Source organism: Notechis scutatus, chromosome 3, assembly GCF_049901735.1.
Source record: "Notechis scutatus isolate UNSWTSFEM ecotype Mainland chromosome 3, rNotScu1.2, whole genome shotgun sequence".
NCBI lineage: Eukaryota > Metazoa > Chordata > Lepidosauria > Squamata > Elapidae > Notechis > Notechis scutatus.
The window spans coordinates 158,796,863-158,812,858 of record NC_142011.1 but is presented as its reverse complement, the minus strand read 5'-3'; the positions used below and the strand labels follow the sequence as shown (position 1 = coordinate 158,812,858).

Sequence of the window (15,996 nt, the reverse complement as noted above, 5' to 3'; positions counted from 1 at the left end):
AAATATTTTTACATATCACGCTGTGCTCCCATTTTACACCATCCTAATATAACAGCTGCAAAGAATGGCTCTCTAGAATGTGCATTGATTAAGCAGAATTGAATGTGAGGTTACAATAAACTATTAGATTGAAAACAAATCTGATCCTTTTAACTGCATGCTGTATATTTACTAATTTAGTTTCCAACTAAACTAGTTTCCAAACTAGTGCGGAATTCAAACAGTAGTACACTGAAACTGGTTTGGGTAATGTAGAGAAACGTGGAGAAAGAAAGTGCAAATGAATTCTTCTAGGTCATGTAGTTGAATTGGCATTTTCTAGCAGAGTAAAATGTCCTTTTCCAAATAAAAATGTTCAGGTTTAGGGATGGAGGAAGAGGAACTTCTTCAGTACAGTATATAGGATATATGACTGAATGAAATTTCATTACGATAGCTAAACACAGTTTAGTATATTTATTTTTGAAGTGCATAAAGTTAGTCAACTTTTAATGGACAATAATAGAAAATATATCTAATTTGCACTGATAGATTAATGCGTATGTAATAGAATTAGCATGTAGACTTATATTGTGCTTTGTAGTGCCTTACAGCCCCCTCTAAGCAGTTTACAGAGTCAGCATATTGCCTCCAACAATCTGGGTCCTCATTTTATCGACCTCAGAAGGATGGAAGGCTGAGTCAATCTTGAGCCATCAGGATCGAACTCCTGACAGTGGGCACAGTCAGCCTGCAATACTGCGTTCTAACCACTGCGTAACCACAGCTCTAATGGTGTGTTAGAAGTTTTTAATGTTTCTATTCATTAAAGATTGACTACCTTTATCAAATTCAAAAATAAATCCTTATAAAAATAAGATACGTTTATATTCACAAATTCCCTAAACATTTATCAAATTGTCATAAATAAGGGGGAAAGCACAGCTGATTATTTTTAATGCAGCAATTCTTATAATGGCTTTTGAGTGGACCTTGTTAAGATGACAGCAGCTTCACTTGAATTAATTTATAGTGTAATTCTATGGATATTTTCTTAAAAGAATTACTGTCTTCAATAGATTCAACTGGATTCAAAAAAACAAGTGTATATATATTTTTTCTATGTGTATTTGGTTTTTTATTTATATACTGCATTTCCGTTTATTCCAACATTTCTAACTTACAACAATAAAATTGTACAAAACATAACGAAATTAATATAACTAAAAGGAATATTAAAATTTAACATTAACATTATGAACAATTGAAAGCTTGGCTGTTCATGCCATTTATCTAAATTCTAAAATATGTGAGCCAAATAAATATATTATCTTCTTGATAAATATATTCAAGAATCAGTGAATCACACAGAATTCATGGGATTCCCATATATATCCAATAATGGAGCTTAAAAAAAGACTTTACTGCTGATTGGAGAGGTGATTCACAGTGGGAGACATGATACCTAAGAAAACCAGGTTTTAAACTTTTGGGCTTTAGAAGGCTATACCAGCACCTTAAAATATACCTATCAGGAAATTGTTGAACAGGACTAGTTTAGAAAGGTTGGTAAATTGGTATTTTAATTGCAACTGTGTAAATGTGTTGCTGTTCACAGCCATCAAATGTAAATCCAGTGATAATTGTATATCAAGAAGCCCTCCCATACTGAACATGATCAGTGCAAATCCATTCAGAACAAGACTACCTTCAATTTATTAGATTGACTAACTGCAAGAATTGTATTAATAAGTCTATTTACAAGTCTTGTTTATGCCAATGTCCTATTAATTTTATTCTTTGTTCCCATGTGCTGCTGCTATAGTAATTTAAATTTTCTAAAAATGTGTAAATTTTTAAATGCAAGCTTTGAAAAATACAGCATCAAAATATAGATTTTCAAAAAGTGTGATTAAGCTTATAATAAAAAGTTGCTTATTGCAAAAGTTTTTACAGCTAATGGCTTCCATTCAGAATTTCTAGGCTGCAGTCTGAAATGGCATTCTGTGTGAAGTAAAGCCATGCTTTGTCAGACATACGTTTTGTTTGTTTGTTGGAAAACATGTATTATTTTTCTTTGCTAATCAATTATTTTGAAGGACAATCCTGCTGTTCTAGCGTGGGTTTTGCTGGTTCTGAATGTTTGAATGGAAGAGGTTTTTAGTATTTCATTTGTGCTATTTCCCACTGCAATCTTAAAATGATTCAGTTAGAAAACATTCTGTGATATTTGATAAAACATAGGCACGTCTGAGAAATGCAGATGTATTTTGTCTGTACACACACACACACACACACACACACACACACACACACATATGTTCACACATAGGTAGATAGACAGGCATAGATTTAGTTATAGATATATAAAACGCTTAGGAGTAGGTATTATTTTACTTGTGCCAAGGGTTAGATAATAAATTGCAGTTTTAAGTAGTTGGACAATCATTTCATTACATTGAAATTATAGTATTAAGCTAAATATTAAGCTGCAATACTGATAATACTGATTCTTTTACTCTTAAATTAAATTAAAACATTTTCCAGTTTGAGCTAGGAAAAAAATCAGTCATCAGACTTTTTTTCCAAGAATCTGAAGAAAGTTGAAGAAAGTCATATTATCTGACAAAAAGGCTAGATGATGTTCTTTTTCTCCTCCCTGTTTTCTTCCTAATAACATAGTTTTGCGGTTTTAACCTCTGACATAATTTTATAGGGATAGCATATGGTAATATATTGTTTTCTTTACCTTATATTTCATTTTCTCTTTGCTAAATAGATCTCTGATGGTAAATTCATGTCTACTAAACATAGTACCATATAATACATTTTTCCTTAGCTTGCGGGGGAGGGGCAGGTGGGGATAAGAAAAGGAACTTTCTCATTTGGAATGAATTCTGATTTAAATGAAAGTTGTAATAGTTTCTAAAAAATATATGTACTCTTTACAATCATAATCTCAATTAGGATGTGTCTGCATTTGTTTTCTAAATGTAAAGTTAAGTTTATCTCTTCTATATTCCAGCCTTGCTAATTTTAAAAAAGATACTAATAAATTAAATTTGGGAGAGTGCTTCAATGCTGATTAAAAATTTCTTGTTTAAATATTCATTCCAATCTGCTTGCTTTTTTTCCCCTGTCTTGTCTGTGTCCAGAACCAAACTGTCTTACTAACTGCCCCTTGGGGACCCTAACCCTGCCTGCCTCAGTACTGTAAGTCTTTCCTACCTTTGCTTCAAAAAGTATGTACTTTAAAAAAAGAAGAAACAACAACAACTTTTGCTTGATGGAAAAAGTATAAAGTGCATAAGCAACAGCATTCCTGATATTAGCAAAAAGCAGCATTGGATTTGAAATGGCTAGCAAGCGTTTGAGTCCTGGATTGTCATTAAAATAGTACTTATGGATCATTATTTATATGACTGCTCTAAAATCATATAATCTGTTTCATCTTAAACCAGATTCATTCCATGGGACATAGTTTTCAGAAATATGCTAGATTTAGGGTTCTTCCCATAATAGCCATATTGAATGTTCAAAGGGATATGTTTTATCTTTGCTATTTTGTATTTCCCAATCATTTTTGCATCCACTAGGTGATTTGCAGTTTTAAATCACTGAAAATCATCAGCTATAGACACAATGCTATATCCTTTACTTTGTTTGTAAGGTAATAATGTAAATTCATTTATAAGATCAAAGTTTCTAAAAGTCAATTCTAGAAGTCAAAAAGCTAGAAGTAAAATGGCAAGAATCACAGGTTCTGTATATGTAATATTTCAGGACCAAAAAGACATACAGGTTTCCATTTTATTCATGGGATGAGTTCCATTACAGCATCTTAATTTCATCAGTGCAAAAGCTTTCATTACATAGATACTTAACATATTTATCTTAAATAGAAAGAAAACAAGACATATAAGAAAAATGGATGACATTATCTCATTATTTTATTTCATTCTAAGAGTACGCACTAACATATGGAATCCAAGAGCTACGACTTCTGGGAACTTTTCCAGAGTTCCAATTTACAGAAGAAACCAATCCCAAATATTTCTAGTAAAGCCAGTTATGCATATTATTAATACATTGAAATTCTGCTTGAAAACACAGATGGGGAAGACAGAATAAATTGGGGAACAACACAGATGGGGAAGACACAGTCAATCATATTTTTTTATATTTAAGTCACATGGTTCAGTTGAAACTATATCTAATTAAGAGCGTGAAGGATAGAAGAACTTTATAATGTGGCAGACAACTATTCATCTCCCAAACTGACGGATGGACTTGTTAGCCTCCGGTGAGAGAGCAACTTTTAGCTGGGGATGCTGGCACTCCTAATAAGGGAATCTTTGAGTTAACTTCAGAGGGTTTGTCGTGTTTGGGGAGCTGGGTCAGAACAAAGGAGGAGAATGTACTTATTTCTTCCAATCTAATGCACACAGTATAATTAATAACCTTAATTTCATGTGCTAGTAAAATAATGCTTAAGCTCAACCAAGACAATTTAGAGACCTACATGGGAAAGGAGATGCCAAATATTCAAGCTAGCTTTAGAAAAAGCTGTGGGAAACAAGACATTATTGCTGAGATATACTGGATCAGGGGTGTCAAACTGGTGGCCCACAGGCTGGATGCACCACCCTTAGGCTATGCCCACCCCCAGGTCTGCAAAGGGGGAAAACATTACGATATGTCACGTGATGGCAATGTGACGCTATGAGTTTGACACCTGTGTACTGGATAATTGACAAAGCCAAGAATATCAAAAATAAGTCAGTACTGTATGTGCTCCATTGGTTATAGAAAGGCCTTGTGTGGATCACATCAAGTAGGGAATATGCTCAGAAAAATAGTAATCCTGGAACATTTCATTGTCTTTATGCGAAACTTATACACACTCCTAAACCATCATACAGACAGAAAATGGCAAAATATACTGGCTCCAGATTGATAAAGAAGTGAGACAAAGCTATATATTTGCTCCTTATTTAGTCAACCTATATGTCCGACTAGAAGATTAGCATGTTTTAAAAACTGGAGGAAGAAACATCAATAACCTGAATTATGCTAATGGCCCTATGCTAAAGGCTGAAAATGGAAGGTATCTGCCAGCCCTAGTACTAAAGGTCAAGGAACAAAATTAAAGAATACCAACCTAAAATTGACAACAAAGTCATTGATCTGGTAGATAGCCTCTGAAAATCAGTTTTCAGGCTAGTGAGAGCCAGTTTAGCACAATGGCTAAAGCAATGGGCTAGAAATCGGACTGTGAGTTCTAGTTCTGACTTAGGCCCAAAATCAGCTGGGTAATGTTGGACCAGCAACACCCTCTCAGCCCTAGAAAGAAGGCATTGGCAAACCATTTCTGAAGTCTGAAAAACGCAGTGACTAGCCCAGGCAATCACCAGTCAGTATTGACTCAAAAGCACTTCCACCCACCCCAAGATAGCTTCAGCATTTTAGCATCAATTGTCAAGGGTAAAGGAACAAGCAGTCAGGAAATAAGCCACAGAATAGTACTTGATGCAGCAATCATGAATGCCTTAAAAATGCGTAGGTGGCTGTATTCTTACCTTCATTGTTTCTTGAAAAGCTTTTAAAACAAAAAAATACATAGATTTGTTTTTAAAAATCCTAGCTCCATTCTATTCATGCTATTCCTAATTTTAAATACTGGTGAAGAGATCTTGAAAAGTAACCATTTAGACTGATTACTTTATATTTAGCTCTTGTAATATCTCCAAAACCAGCAGTTTCAGGGAAATATGTATGTGAGAATTATATACAATCTTTCCTACTCATTTTCAGACATTGTTCACAAAGTGTTTGAATTTTTTTTTGTCTCTGTAAAAGCACCTGATTCTTGAAGTAGTTTAAAGGCAGCAGCATAAGTACAACAATTTTCTCTTTCTTCATTTCATTACATCTTCTGTTTCCATATGCTCTTTCTCCTATGTACATGCTGAATTTTCATGGGACTTCTCTTCGGATAAACAAATTAGGATAGTATTTGGTCCCTTTCAAATCACCTTATTAAATACCATTTTCTGTAATCTTTGTTCCATACGTATAGCATAGTAGAAAAAAAAATCCATCACTTTATTTAACTTGTGTTTTTGGCACTTGCCATTCCTTAATCTTACCTGTGTGTTAAAAGATTCTATTTTATATGTTGCTCGGTACATTTGTATCCTATTGAGCATGTCTTTGCATGTCCCTCTCACCTGCAAAAGAACTAGAACTTTGTGAACACATCTTTTTATCTCAGCAACTCCAACACTTTTTTCCTTTTAGATTTTTAAGGAAAAAGCTCAAGGGCTCTTGAAATTCTGCTTTTATAATTTTACACCTCTGAACTTTATTTTACCTTGCAGTATACCATGTGCAAAATGGTCTGTTCTGTTCTGTTCTGTTCTGAAAACTCAATCCCTGTTAACAATCATTATTGGCTCTGAAATATAAACAAACTGCCACTGTACAATATAACATCTTTCAAACAAAAGTAGGTCTTGATATTGTGCTAATATAATTGAATAATGGAATAACCTTCCATTACATTTAATTTTCTAGTTTTCCCCTTTAATATAATGTTGCAGAGCAAATTTATACAATTACAGAATCCAACTTGAAGCAATCTGGAACTGTTTAATTAAAAATTCCAAATGTGGCACCAAATTTATATCTACAGTATTGTTTAACTGTACTGTCTCCATTTTTTAGATGAACAATAATCAAGAGTTGTGGGAGCAATAAGAAACATGTTGATTTTTCATAAATACAAAAATATCTCAGATTGTCTTTAACTGGAACTGTTTACATAAAATGCAATTTGGGTTGACAGAACTAAAAGTTACCTATATGAAAGCAACATGGTGATTCTATTAGTAGTAAGTGTTGATTAGTTGTGGTTTATTTAGGAGTGTTTTAAATTAGTTATGATGATTTGTGATGCAGGTAGTCCTCAACTTATGATACCAATTGAGCTCAAAATTTATGTTGCTAAGTGACAAATTTGTTCAGTGAGTTTTGCACCATTTTATGATTTTTTTACCATATTTGTTAACTGAGTCACTGCAGTTGTTAAATTAGTAACACAGTTGTTAAGTGAATCTGGTTTCCCCGTTGACTTTGCTTGTCAGAGGGTTGCCAAAAGTAATCAAAGTACCCCATGACACTGCTACTGTCATAAACGTGAGTCGGTGGTCAAACATCCAAATATAAATAATGTAATTATGGGGATGCCATAGGTGTGAAAAATGGTCATGTCACTTTTTTCAGTGCCATTGTAACTTTGAATGGTCACTAAATGAACTGTTGTAAGTTAAGGCCTACCTGTATACCAGAGCTTGTTGCTCTTAGGCTCAAATTTAATATACTAAGAGTTATTACATTCTATGTCTTTTCTTCAACTAAATATTATATTTTAATTTGAAGGCTGTAATTCTTAAATAGCCTAACTCAGGGCCAACATAATACAGAATTATTTAATGGATGCTGGGGATGAGTTTTAAATAAAATAAATCATCTGATCATCTATTTTAGCTACATTTTGTATTTTAGCTACATTTCATAACAGGATATTTATTTGTTTGTTTGTTTATTATATTTATGTGCCATCCATCTCATTAGAGGCCACTCTGGGGGGCTTAAATACATTAAAACACATTAGTACACATTAAAATAATAAAGCAATAAAAACTAAAATAAAAAGCATTAAAAGATGAGGAAGAATGGAAGAAGAAATACATGGAGAGAGGTGGGATCTTTCCTAATCAAATAGCCATCTCCAGAATGGGTCCCCATGCCTATTGGCGGAGCCAAGTCTTCAGGCCATTATCAAAAATGAAACAAGAGGGTGTGGATCTCACCTGAGGGGCTACAATGTTCCAAAGGAGAGGAGACATGGCAGAAAAGGTTCTTCTCCTGAATCCCGTCAGCTGAATTTCCTTGACTATGGGGTTCGCAGCATACCCTCAGGTTCTTCAGATAACCTGGACCCATGCCGTGAAGAGCTTTAAAGATGCTAATCAACATCTTAAATTGAACTTGGAAGCAAACGTGTGTGTGTGTGTGTGTGTGTGTGTTTTGACCTAAAGTGAATGTTGCATGATGTATGTATGACCAGATGGTTGCATGATGGTTGTATGATCAGATGAAATTTGAATAGCAAATTGTGTCCTATTTTTGGATGGGAATTGCAAATTTAGAAGTTACCCTCAACTGGCTAGAAAATTTGTAGGAAAGCATAATTGGTGACACCCTTTTATCCTATAAAGCTATGACATTGTTCTTCAATCTTGTGGGCAGGACTGAATTTTACCATTATCTTGTTTTGTTTATTTATGTGGTTATAGAATGTGAATGAATGATTACCAGATCCTTTAAGTCCATGTAAGCTATGGTCCTCTAGAGCAGGGTCCCCAACCACCGGTCCGCGGACCGGTACCAGTCCGTGGAACAAGTCCTACCGGGCGCTGAGTTTGTTGGCGCCGCCATCTTGTTTTGATGAAAAGTGCTTCCGGTGAGCTTTTCCGGTAGAAAGCTCACCGGAAGCACTTTTTCATCAAAACAAGATGGCGGCGCCCAGCTGATGTCGGTACCGGGCCACGCTATAAAAAAGGTTGGGATACCGGGCCGCGGCATAAAAAAGGTTGGGGATCACTGCTCTAGAGATTGCTGACGTACAATCCCAGCATCTTATTAAGATTATTCTTGCTAAACTGGGGCTGTTATGAGAATGCGTTACAGATTGCTTTACTACATACAACTCTTTCATTCATTTTATTCTGTAAGTGGAATAGACCAATCATTTCAAAATAAAATGCAAAAACGCTTTTTTCAAGTTATATATGTACATATTTAAATATTGATTTCTTCCCTTGTACAATGTATGAATTAGTAAATTTGTTCTTTTGCGTTTTTCTCACAATTAAGGAACTACCTTGTTCTGCACTAGCTCCATCCTTAGAATCCTGCTTCTCCAGACCTGAGAGACCAGCAAATCAGCGCCCACCTTCCCGATGGGCTTTACGTTCTCCTACTGCCTCACTTCAGAAGACTATGTAAACCAGGAACTGCTATGAGAGAATTGAAACCAATGACACAAACCTGCATGAATTGTCACATAATAATTTACTATCTTTTGTATGATGGATCCATTATCATGGCCAGTCTCTATCAGTGAGAAGAGATCAAGTTCCAGTGTTCAAAGAATGTTCTAGAATGCAGCTTCTTAGTACACAACTAGAGAAACCATGATGTTTCTAGAATGAAACAGCTAATGTGCCTGTTAATAACTTATTTTTTCATAGCTCAGAAAACTATTTTTGCCATCATCTTTTCTACACACAGTATATTAACTAAAAGAATCTAAAAATTATACAGATTAAGGTAAGATTTTAAATAAATAAATTTCATTTTTGAAGAGACAGGGGGTTCTGTTCTCTCTCTTGCTCTCTAACTGCTGACTGCCTTGTAATACGTTTGCACTGTTGAGATTTGGGTTATTTGGCTATTTTTCTGCCTCCTTGGTTTAATATCAGATTTCTTAATTTTATTCATTTTGGTTTCATTTAAAAAAAAGAAATTTCATAAAGGTGCTTTAGCATGACTGAAGCAGTAAATGTTGTTAGTGAAGGAAACCCTTGAATTGGTTGACTAAAATTATCTTAAATTAGAAGGGAATATAGAGAATTTGAAATGTTTAGAAAAGGGAGGAGGAAGACTGAAAGTGAGCTGTACAGTAAACATACACTCAAGATCTGCATGTCTTTAGATTGTTAGCACTTTAGTGCATGTACACGATGCTTCAGTACTCTCACTGTCTAGATCTCAATCTCTTTCACTGTTATATGATTGTGAATTTATCTGTACTGTACTTTTAATGTCGGTATTCTTGCATTGATTGTACAAAAAGGTTTTTAAATGGCTGTCAAATAGTTGAATTGAATATGTACCGTGTCTATTAAAAAATTTCCCTTGTTTGGGGAAAAGCACTGAGAACTCTGGGTATACTAAACTGTAACTGGTCTTGTTTCAAGAGTCCCTTGAGACCATGTGGTGTGGAAATAAACTCGTCAGCATTTACAGATCCCTGGAGTTTCTTGAATTTTGTTATAATGATGCACATATTCAAGCAAATTATCAGGTTTTCTCAAGACATTAGAAAGAAATGACAATGCTGTTAATAGTGTGTATGTAAAAGACAATTATTAGTTATTAGTATGACAGATGTTTTTCTTCATATTTCTTTTGATAATTATTATGTATACATGAATAATATTTGATAATGGGAACATGCTAATAATACCTATCAAGCAGAATAAATTAAAAGTCAACTTTAAAACAGATTTGTATCTTTTCACACGTCTCTTGTAAGAAATAGCATGAGCGAAGAAACTTGTTAAGTAAATTCTGTTGACACTTTTGATATCATTAACACATAAAAGCTAAGAATGGCAACATTTTTTTAATTACAGGAACATTCCCCCTGATAGCTTGGCAGTCAAGACTGCAAAACAGATTGGAACCATATGATCTTGGATCTATTTTTTCCACTCTCTCTTATGCCACATTCTCACATTTGCCTGCTGATTGCTGGCCTCATCCCTGCCTGCCCTTTTGATGCTGCTTCGGTTGCCTTTGACACCGTAGCTCAGGCTGGTATGTTGACTGTATAAGGAAAAAGGTGAAAGACTAGTAGAAAATGTGATTTCATGAAGTCAAAACTGAAAATGAGCACGAATTAACCCTCTAGACGTATTTCATTTATTTATATACACACAAATACATCCGTACAGTTATATATATATATGTATATATATATATGTGTGTGTGTGTGTGTATATATATATATACATATACATATATATATACATATACATATATATATATATATATATATATATATATGTTTTCTGAGGTTCTCGGAGCTGCCATCTCTCTATATATACAAGTGGTGGGGGATGGTGTGCAGCTCCGGTCACACACTGCTTGCACTGGCACTAAGCCGAAAGCACCAGCCTGAAGATGGCGAGTGGGACCTCGCCGAAACGTTGCCTAGATACTTTGAATCTTACGCGGGAGAAAACCTGAATAACCAAAGATCCACATACAAATACCCAGAACCTCAGAAAACAAATATTGCACCTCTACGGGAGGAAACCCACCATCTGACCAGGACTTATGAAAAACTTGAAGTCCAAAGAGCTTCCATTTTATGTGACCTCGCATTCCTATGCAACTGCCGAGATCAAAATTTAATTCCCACAAGCTTCCAATTGAAATTCCACACCAACACAGCAGCCACCAAACGCATCCTCAAAAGAACAGAATTGGCCCTAATTAGAAATGAACTTCACACAAAAAGATTTCTCCTAGACCAAATCAACAAAGATCTTCTTACACTTCACCTCAGACTCAGCAACAAGATTCACCCCTTACTTTGGGACAAATCAAACAACTCGCTGTCTGGAGAGCCGAAACACAGACCACCCTCAAGACAGACACACACACCAACAAACTCAGAAAACTACAACAATGCCAGAAACCAACTCCCCCTCACAACCACACATGAAACAAACAGTGCACAACATCTCAGACAAGATCCTCACCGAAGCCGAAACCAAGGTCCTTTCAAAAGGATTCAACTTTGCTGTTGCTCCCAAACACATCCCCACAGAAACCATCATATGCGGAGTTGAAACCAGCCTGACCAAAACCAACCCTGATGAGGCTAATAGAATCAGACTCGAAATCACCAACATCCTCTGCACTAGCAAACCACCCAAAAGCAACTTATCCAAAGAAGAACAAACTGCACTACGTAACCTGAAAGAAGACACCAGCATAATAATCCTACCAGCAGACAAGGGCAACGCAACAGTGGTTATGAACACATCTGACTACCAAACCAAGTTAACCAACCTACTCCTAGACCCCACATACAAACCCCTAAAGACAGACCCCACCACCTACCTAGAAAAACCACCAGATCCAAAATAAAAGCCTCCCCATCAGTGAAGAAATCCAGCAAAGAATCATACCCAGAGAGAAATCATCCAGATGCCCTAAGCTTTATGGTCTCCCAAGATACACAAAGAAGGAACTCCACTTAGACCAATAGTCAGCTCCATAGGCTCACCTCTACAAAACCTAGCCAAATTTCTCGCCAAACAACTACAGCCCTATGCAGAATCCATCAACTCACATGTAAGAAACTCATTCCATTTCATCGAGATCATAAAGAAACAAAACTTACAACCCAGCGACCTACTAGTTAGCTTCGATGTCATATCCCTCTTCACCCAAGTGCCAATAAAAGAAGCCTTGACAGCCATCCAAAACAAATACAACCCCCCCAAGCACATCCTAGATCTGACCAACCACTGTCTATCCAACACATACTTCACCTACAATGGACAAAAATACAAACAAATAGAAGGAGCACCCATGGGATCACCCCTCTCACCTGTCATCGCAAACCTCTACATGGAACACTTTGAAACACAAGCTCTAGAAAAATATGATCACAAACCCAAACTCTGGCTCAGATACGTAGATGACACCTTCATAATCTGGCCACACGGGAAAGAAAAACTGAACAACTTCCTCACACACCTCAACAGCCTACACCCCAAAATACAATTCACCATGGAAACAGAAGCTAACAATCAACTTCCCTTCCTAGATGTCTTGGTATACAAAAAACCCAATGGCTCCCTAGGACACACCATCTACCAAAAGAAAACACATACAAACCGCTATCTACACGCACTCTCACACCACCACCCAGCACAGATCAATTCCGTAGCTGAGACACTCATCTCCAGAACAAAATGCTTAGCTGATGAACAACACCTAAAAACCGAACTAAACACTCTCACCAACGTACTAACAGCCAATGGATTTCAAAGAAAGAAGATCACCCACCTAATCCAAAAAGAAACCCCAACCAAAATCCAAGACAGAGAACAAGAGAACGGCAAAGCCCTCCTCCCATATATAAAAGGCACTACAGACAAAATCAGCAAGATCCTCCAAAAACACAACATTAAAACAGCATTCTGCACAAACAGAAAAATATCCACCATCCTAAGAAACCCTAAAGACAAAATCGAGTTAGAAAACCAAGGAGTATATGAAATCCCCTGCACTGCCTGCCTCACCACATACATTGGACAAACTAACAGAAGAATAAGTGCACGCGTTGAAGAACATAAGAACTCAATCAAAAAGAAGAACCAACCTCTTCCCTGGTCCAACACCTCAAAGCCACAGGACATGAGATTGACTTTAAAAATACCAGAACTATCGCCAAAACTGAACACCACAGCAGCAGAATAATCAGAGAAGCCATAGAGATAGAAAACGCCCACACAGCATGAATAAAAGAGATGACACCTCCCGCTTACCAGCCATTTGGAAACCCGCCCTCATGAACAGACGAGTACCCAACATGATAAATGACACCAGACCCACACCCATGAGGGCCACACAAGATGCCACCACCACACTTCCACGTAAAAATCAGACTCACACCCACACAGAAGATGAGACACGACCACAGACCAGAAGCCGCACTGCAGCTGCATCACTACCCACTTCAAACTCCTCTGAACCATACATGAAGCGAACTGACCCCACCATGAAGATGTGGCACGACCACGAACTCGAAGCCAAACGAACACAGACCCAGACCCCAAACTCAAAGCCATATTAAAAACCCAAAATGCTACATCACAGCCACCCGCTCAGGACATCACATCAGAAAACTCAAGAAATTACACCTCAAGAACTCAAGAAGTCACAACACAGCAAATGACCCAGGATATCACAGCACAAGACCAAGGATACCACAGCAATAAATCTCACAAAGTCATCACACAACCCATTACCCAAGCTGTTACTACACAGGAGGCTAATCGAAAAGAGATCAAAACACAAACGACCCAGGAGATTACAACGCAAGACCCAGGATACCACAACAAAAGAACTCACAAGCCCATCACACAACCCATTACCCAAGCCATTAAAACACAAGAGGCTAACGACCCAGGAGATGACAGCGCAAGATCCAGGATATCTCTACAACAAAAGGCCATTACACAGCCCATTATACCAACATCAACTCCATCAACCAATCAAGAGGCTGCAGCACAGCCAACCAGCCCAGCACACCATCCCCCACCACTTGTATATATAGAGAGATGGCAGCTCCGGTCACACACTGCTTGCACTGGCACTAAGCCGAAAGCACCAGCCTGAAGATGGCGAGTGGGACCTCGCCGAAACGTTGCCTAGATACTTTGAATCTTACGCGGGAGAAAACCCGAATAACCAAAGATCCATATATATATAACCAAACCCGAATAACCAAAGATCCAGGCACCCAGATGAAACCCAGCTTCCTAACTAATGATAGCCGTCCATTTACCCGAAGCCAAGCTGCACTAAAGACCTCCATTAAAGCAACACAATGCTGCCAGCCAATCAAGATACAAAAAGAGCCAAAAAACAGACAGAAGATATTAGAGACACCAATCAAGCAGAACACAGCAAACTCCGAGACCAATAAACACAGACCAAGACTCCCAACCAATCAGGATGAAGAAAAAACCATTCTGGCACAGCAATAGGCTGCCCCAAATTCAAATCTGAAACCACTGTAAAAGTCTGGCTCACAGACGGACACAATACAGAAGCCTGATGATGGCAGATGAGATTCTGCTGAAGCGTTGCTACAACTTTAAAAGAACTACAATGACGTGGGAAAATACCGAACCAAGTCAACACCATACATAAGTACCCGAAAACTTAAGAAAACATATATATATATATATATATATATATATATATATATATATATATATATATATATATATATATATATATATATATATATTCTTAAGTTTTTATGGTACTTACATGTATGGTATTCAGCTTTGTTCGGGTATTTTCCCCCGTCATAGTAGTTGTGCTTTTAAAGTTGTAGCGACGTTTCGGCAGAATCTCATCTGCCATGAAGCCTGATGATGGCAGTCTCTCAGCACAGAGCCGAAAGCACAAGCCTGAAGATGATGAATGAGACTTCATCGAAACGTTGCCTAGATACTTCCAATCTTACGCAGGAGAAAACCCGAATAACCAAAGATCCATATATATATATATATATATATATATATATATATATATATATATATGTGTGTGTGTGTGTGTGTGTGTGTGTGTGTGTGTGTGTGTGTGTGTGTGATGGGGAGGGTATTTGTGGGGTGTGTGAGGGTCTTTCAGAAAGTTGTGAAAGTTCTAGCATAATCTTACAATGCCTGAATTGCAAACAATAGGGATGGCAACAACATTTCTTCATTTTCCTGTTGTCAACTAGTGTATGGCTATGATTTGCCACTAGAGATGGGCAGAAAAAATGTCAAAAATTGTTTAAGTAGCTACGATTCTGCAGTGCCGAGGAGTTTCCCTGAATGGAATGAATCCATTTAATACACGTGCCTAAACTCACATAAACCATTTTAAACCTTCTTATGAGGAATAGTCATATTGTTGACGATTTCTTGCAGTCCAACACAGGATTAGGGACTTTCACTGCACCATCACATTGTGCTATTGAAATTTGACTGCCTTTTGTAAGTTTCTTACAAAATGAAAATGCAATCCAATATTTCAGAATAACATTAGCTTTGAATTAAAAATATATTATTGATCATTTAAAGTATGTAAATTTCAGTTGTATTTTCAAATACTGTAAAACAAGGCTACATAAACAATGTATATGAACCATATCTTAAAGCTAGTTACAAAATGTTAGTTTTAATAGACTCTCCTGTTATTTTAAACATAGGCTTACATATGAAAAGTATATTTCCAATCAACAGTAAAAGATTTAAAAGTAGTATATTTAATCTTAGAACCAGAAATACCTCATGGATTTAGGAAATTGGTATTTTTATTAGATTTGTATTAGTTCATTTCAAACACAGTTTTAAAAGTATCAGCTCA

General features: G+C 36.6%; 1 protein-coding gene across 6 annotated transcripts in view; it reads left to right on the top strand.

Moving 5' to 3' along the window:
- The window catches only part of MTCL1 (microtubule crosslinking factor 1), a 94,593-nt gene extending 84,517 nt beyond the window's left edge, over positions 1 to 10,076 (top strand). For 5 of the 6 annotated variants that reach the window (XM_087961529.1, XM_087961526.1, XM_087961527.1 and 2 more), the window contains one exon: positions 8,920 to 10,076. In XM_087961529.1, coding sequence (XP_087817655.1) covers positions 8,920 to 9,051 — 132 coding nt within the window. In that variant the 3' untranslated portion in view covers positions 9,052 to 10,076. Of the gene's footprint in view, positions 1 to 3,134; positions 3,193 to 8,919 lie in introns of all 6 variants that reach the window. The other variant, XM_087961528.1, reaches the window with a different exon arrangement.
- The last annotated feature ends 5,920 nt before the right edge of the window (positions 10,077 to 15,996 follow it).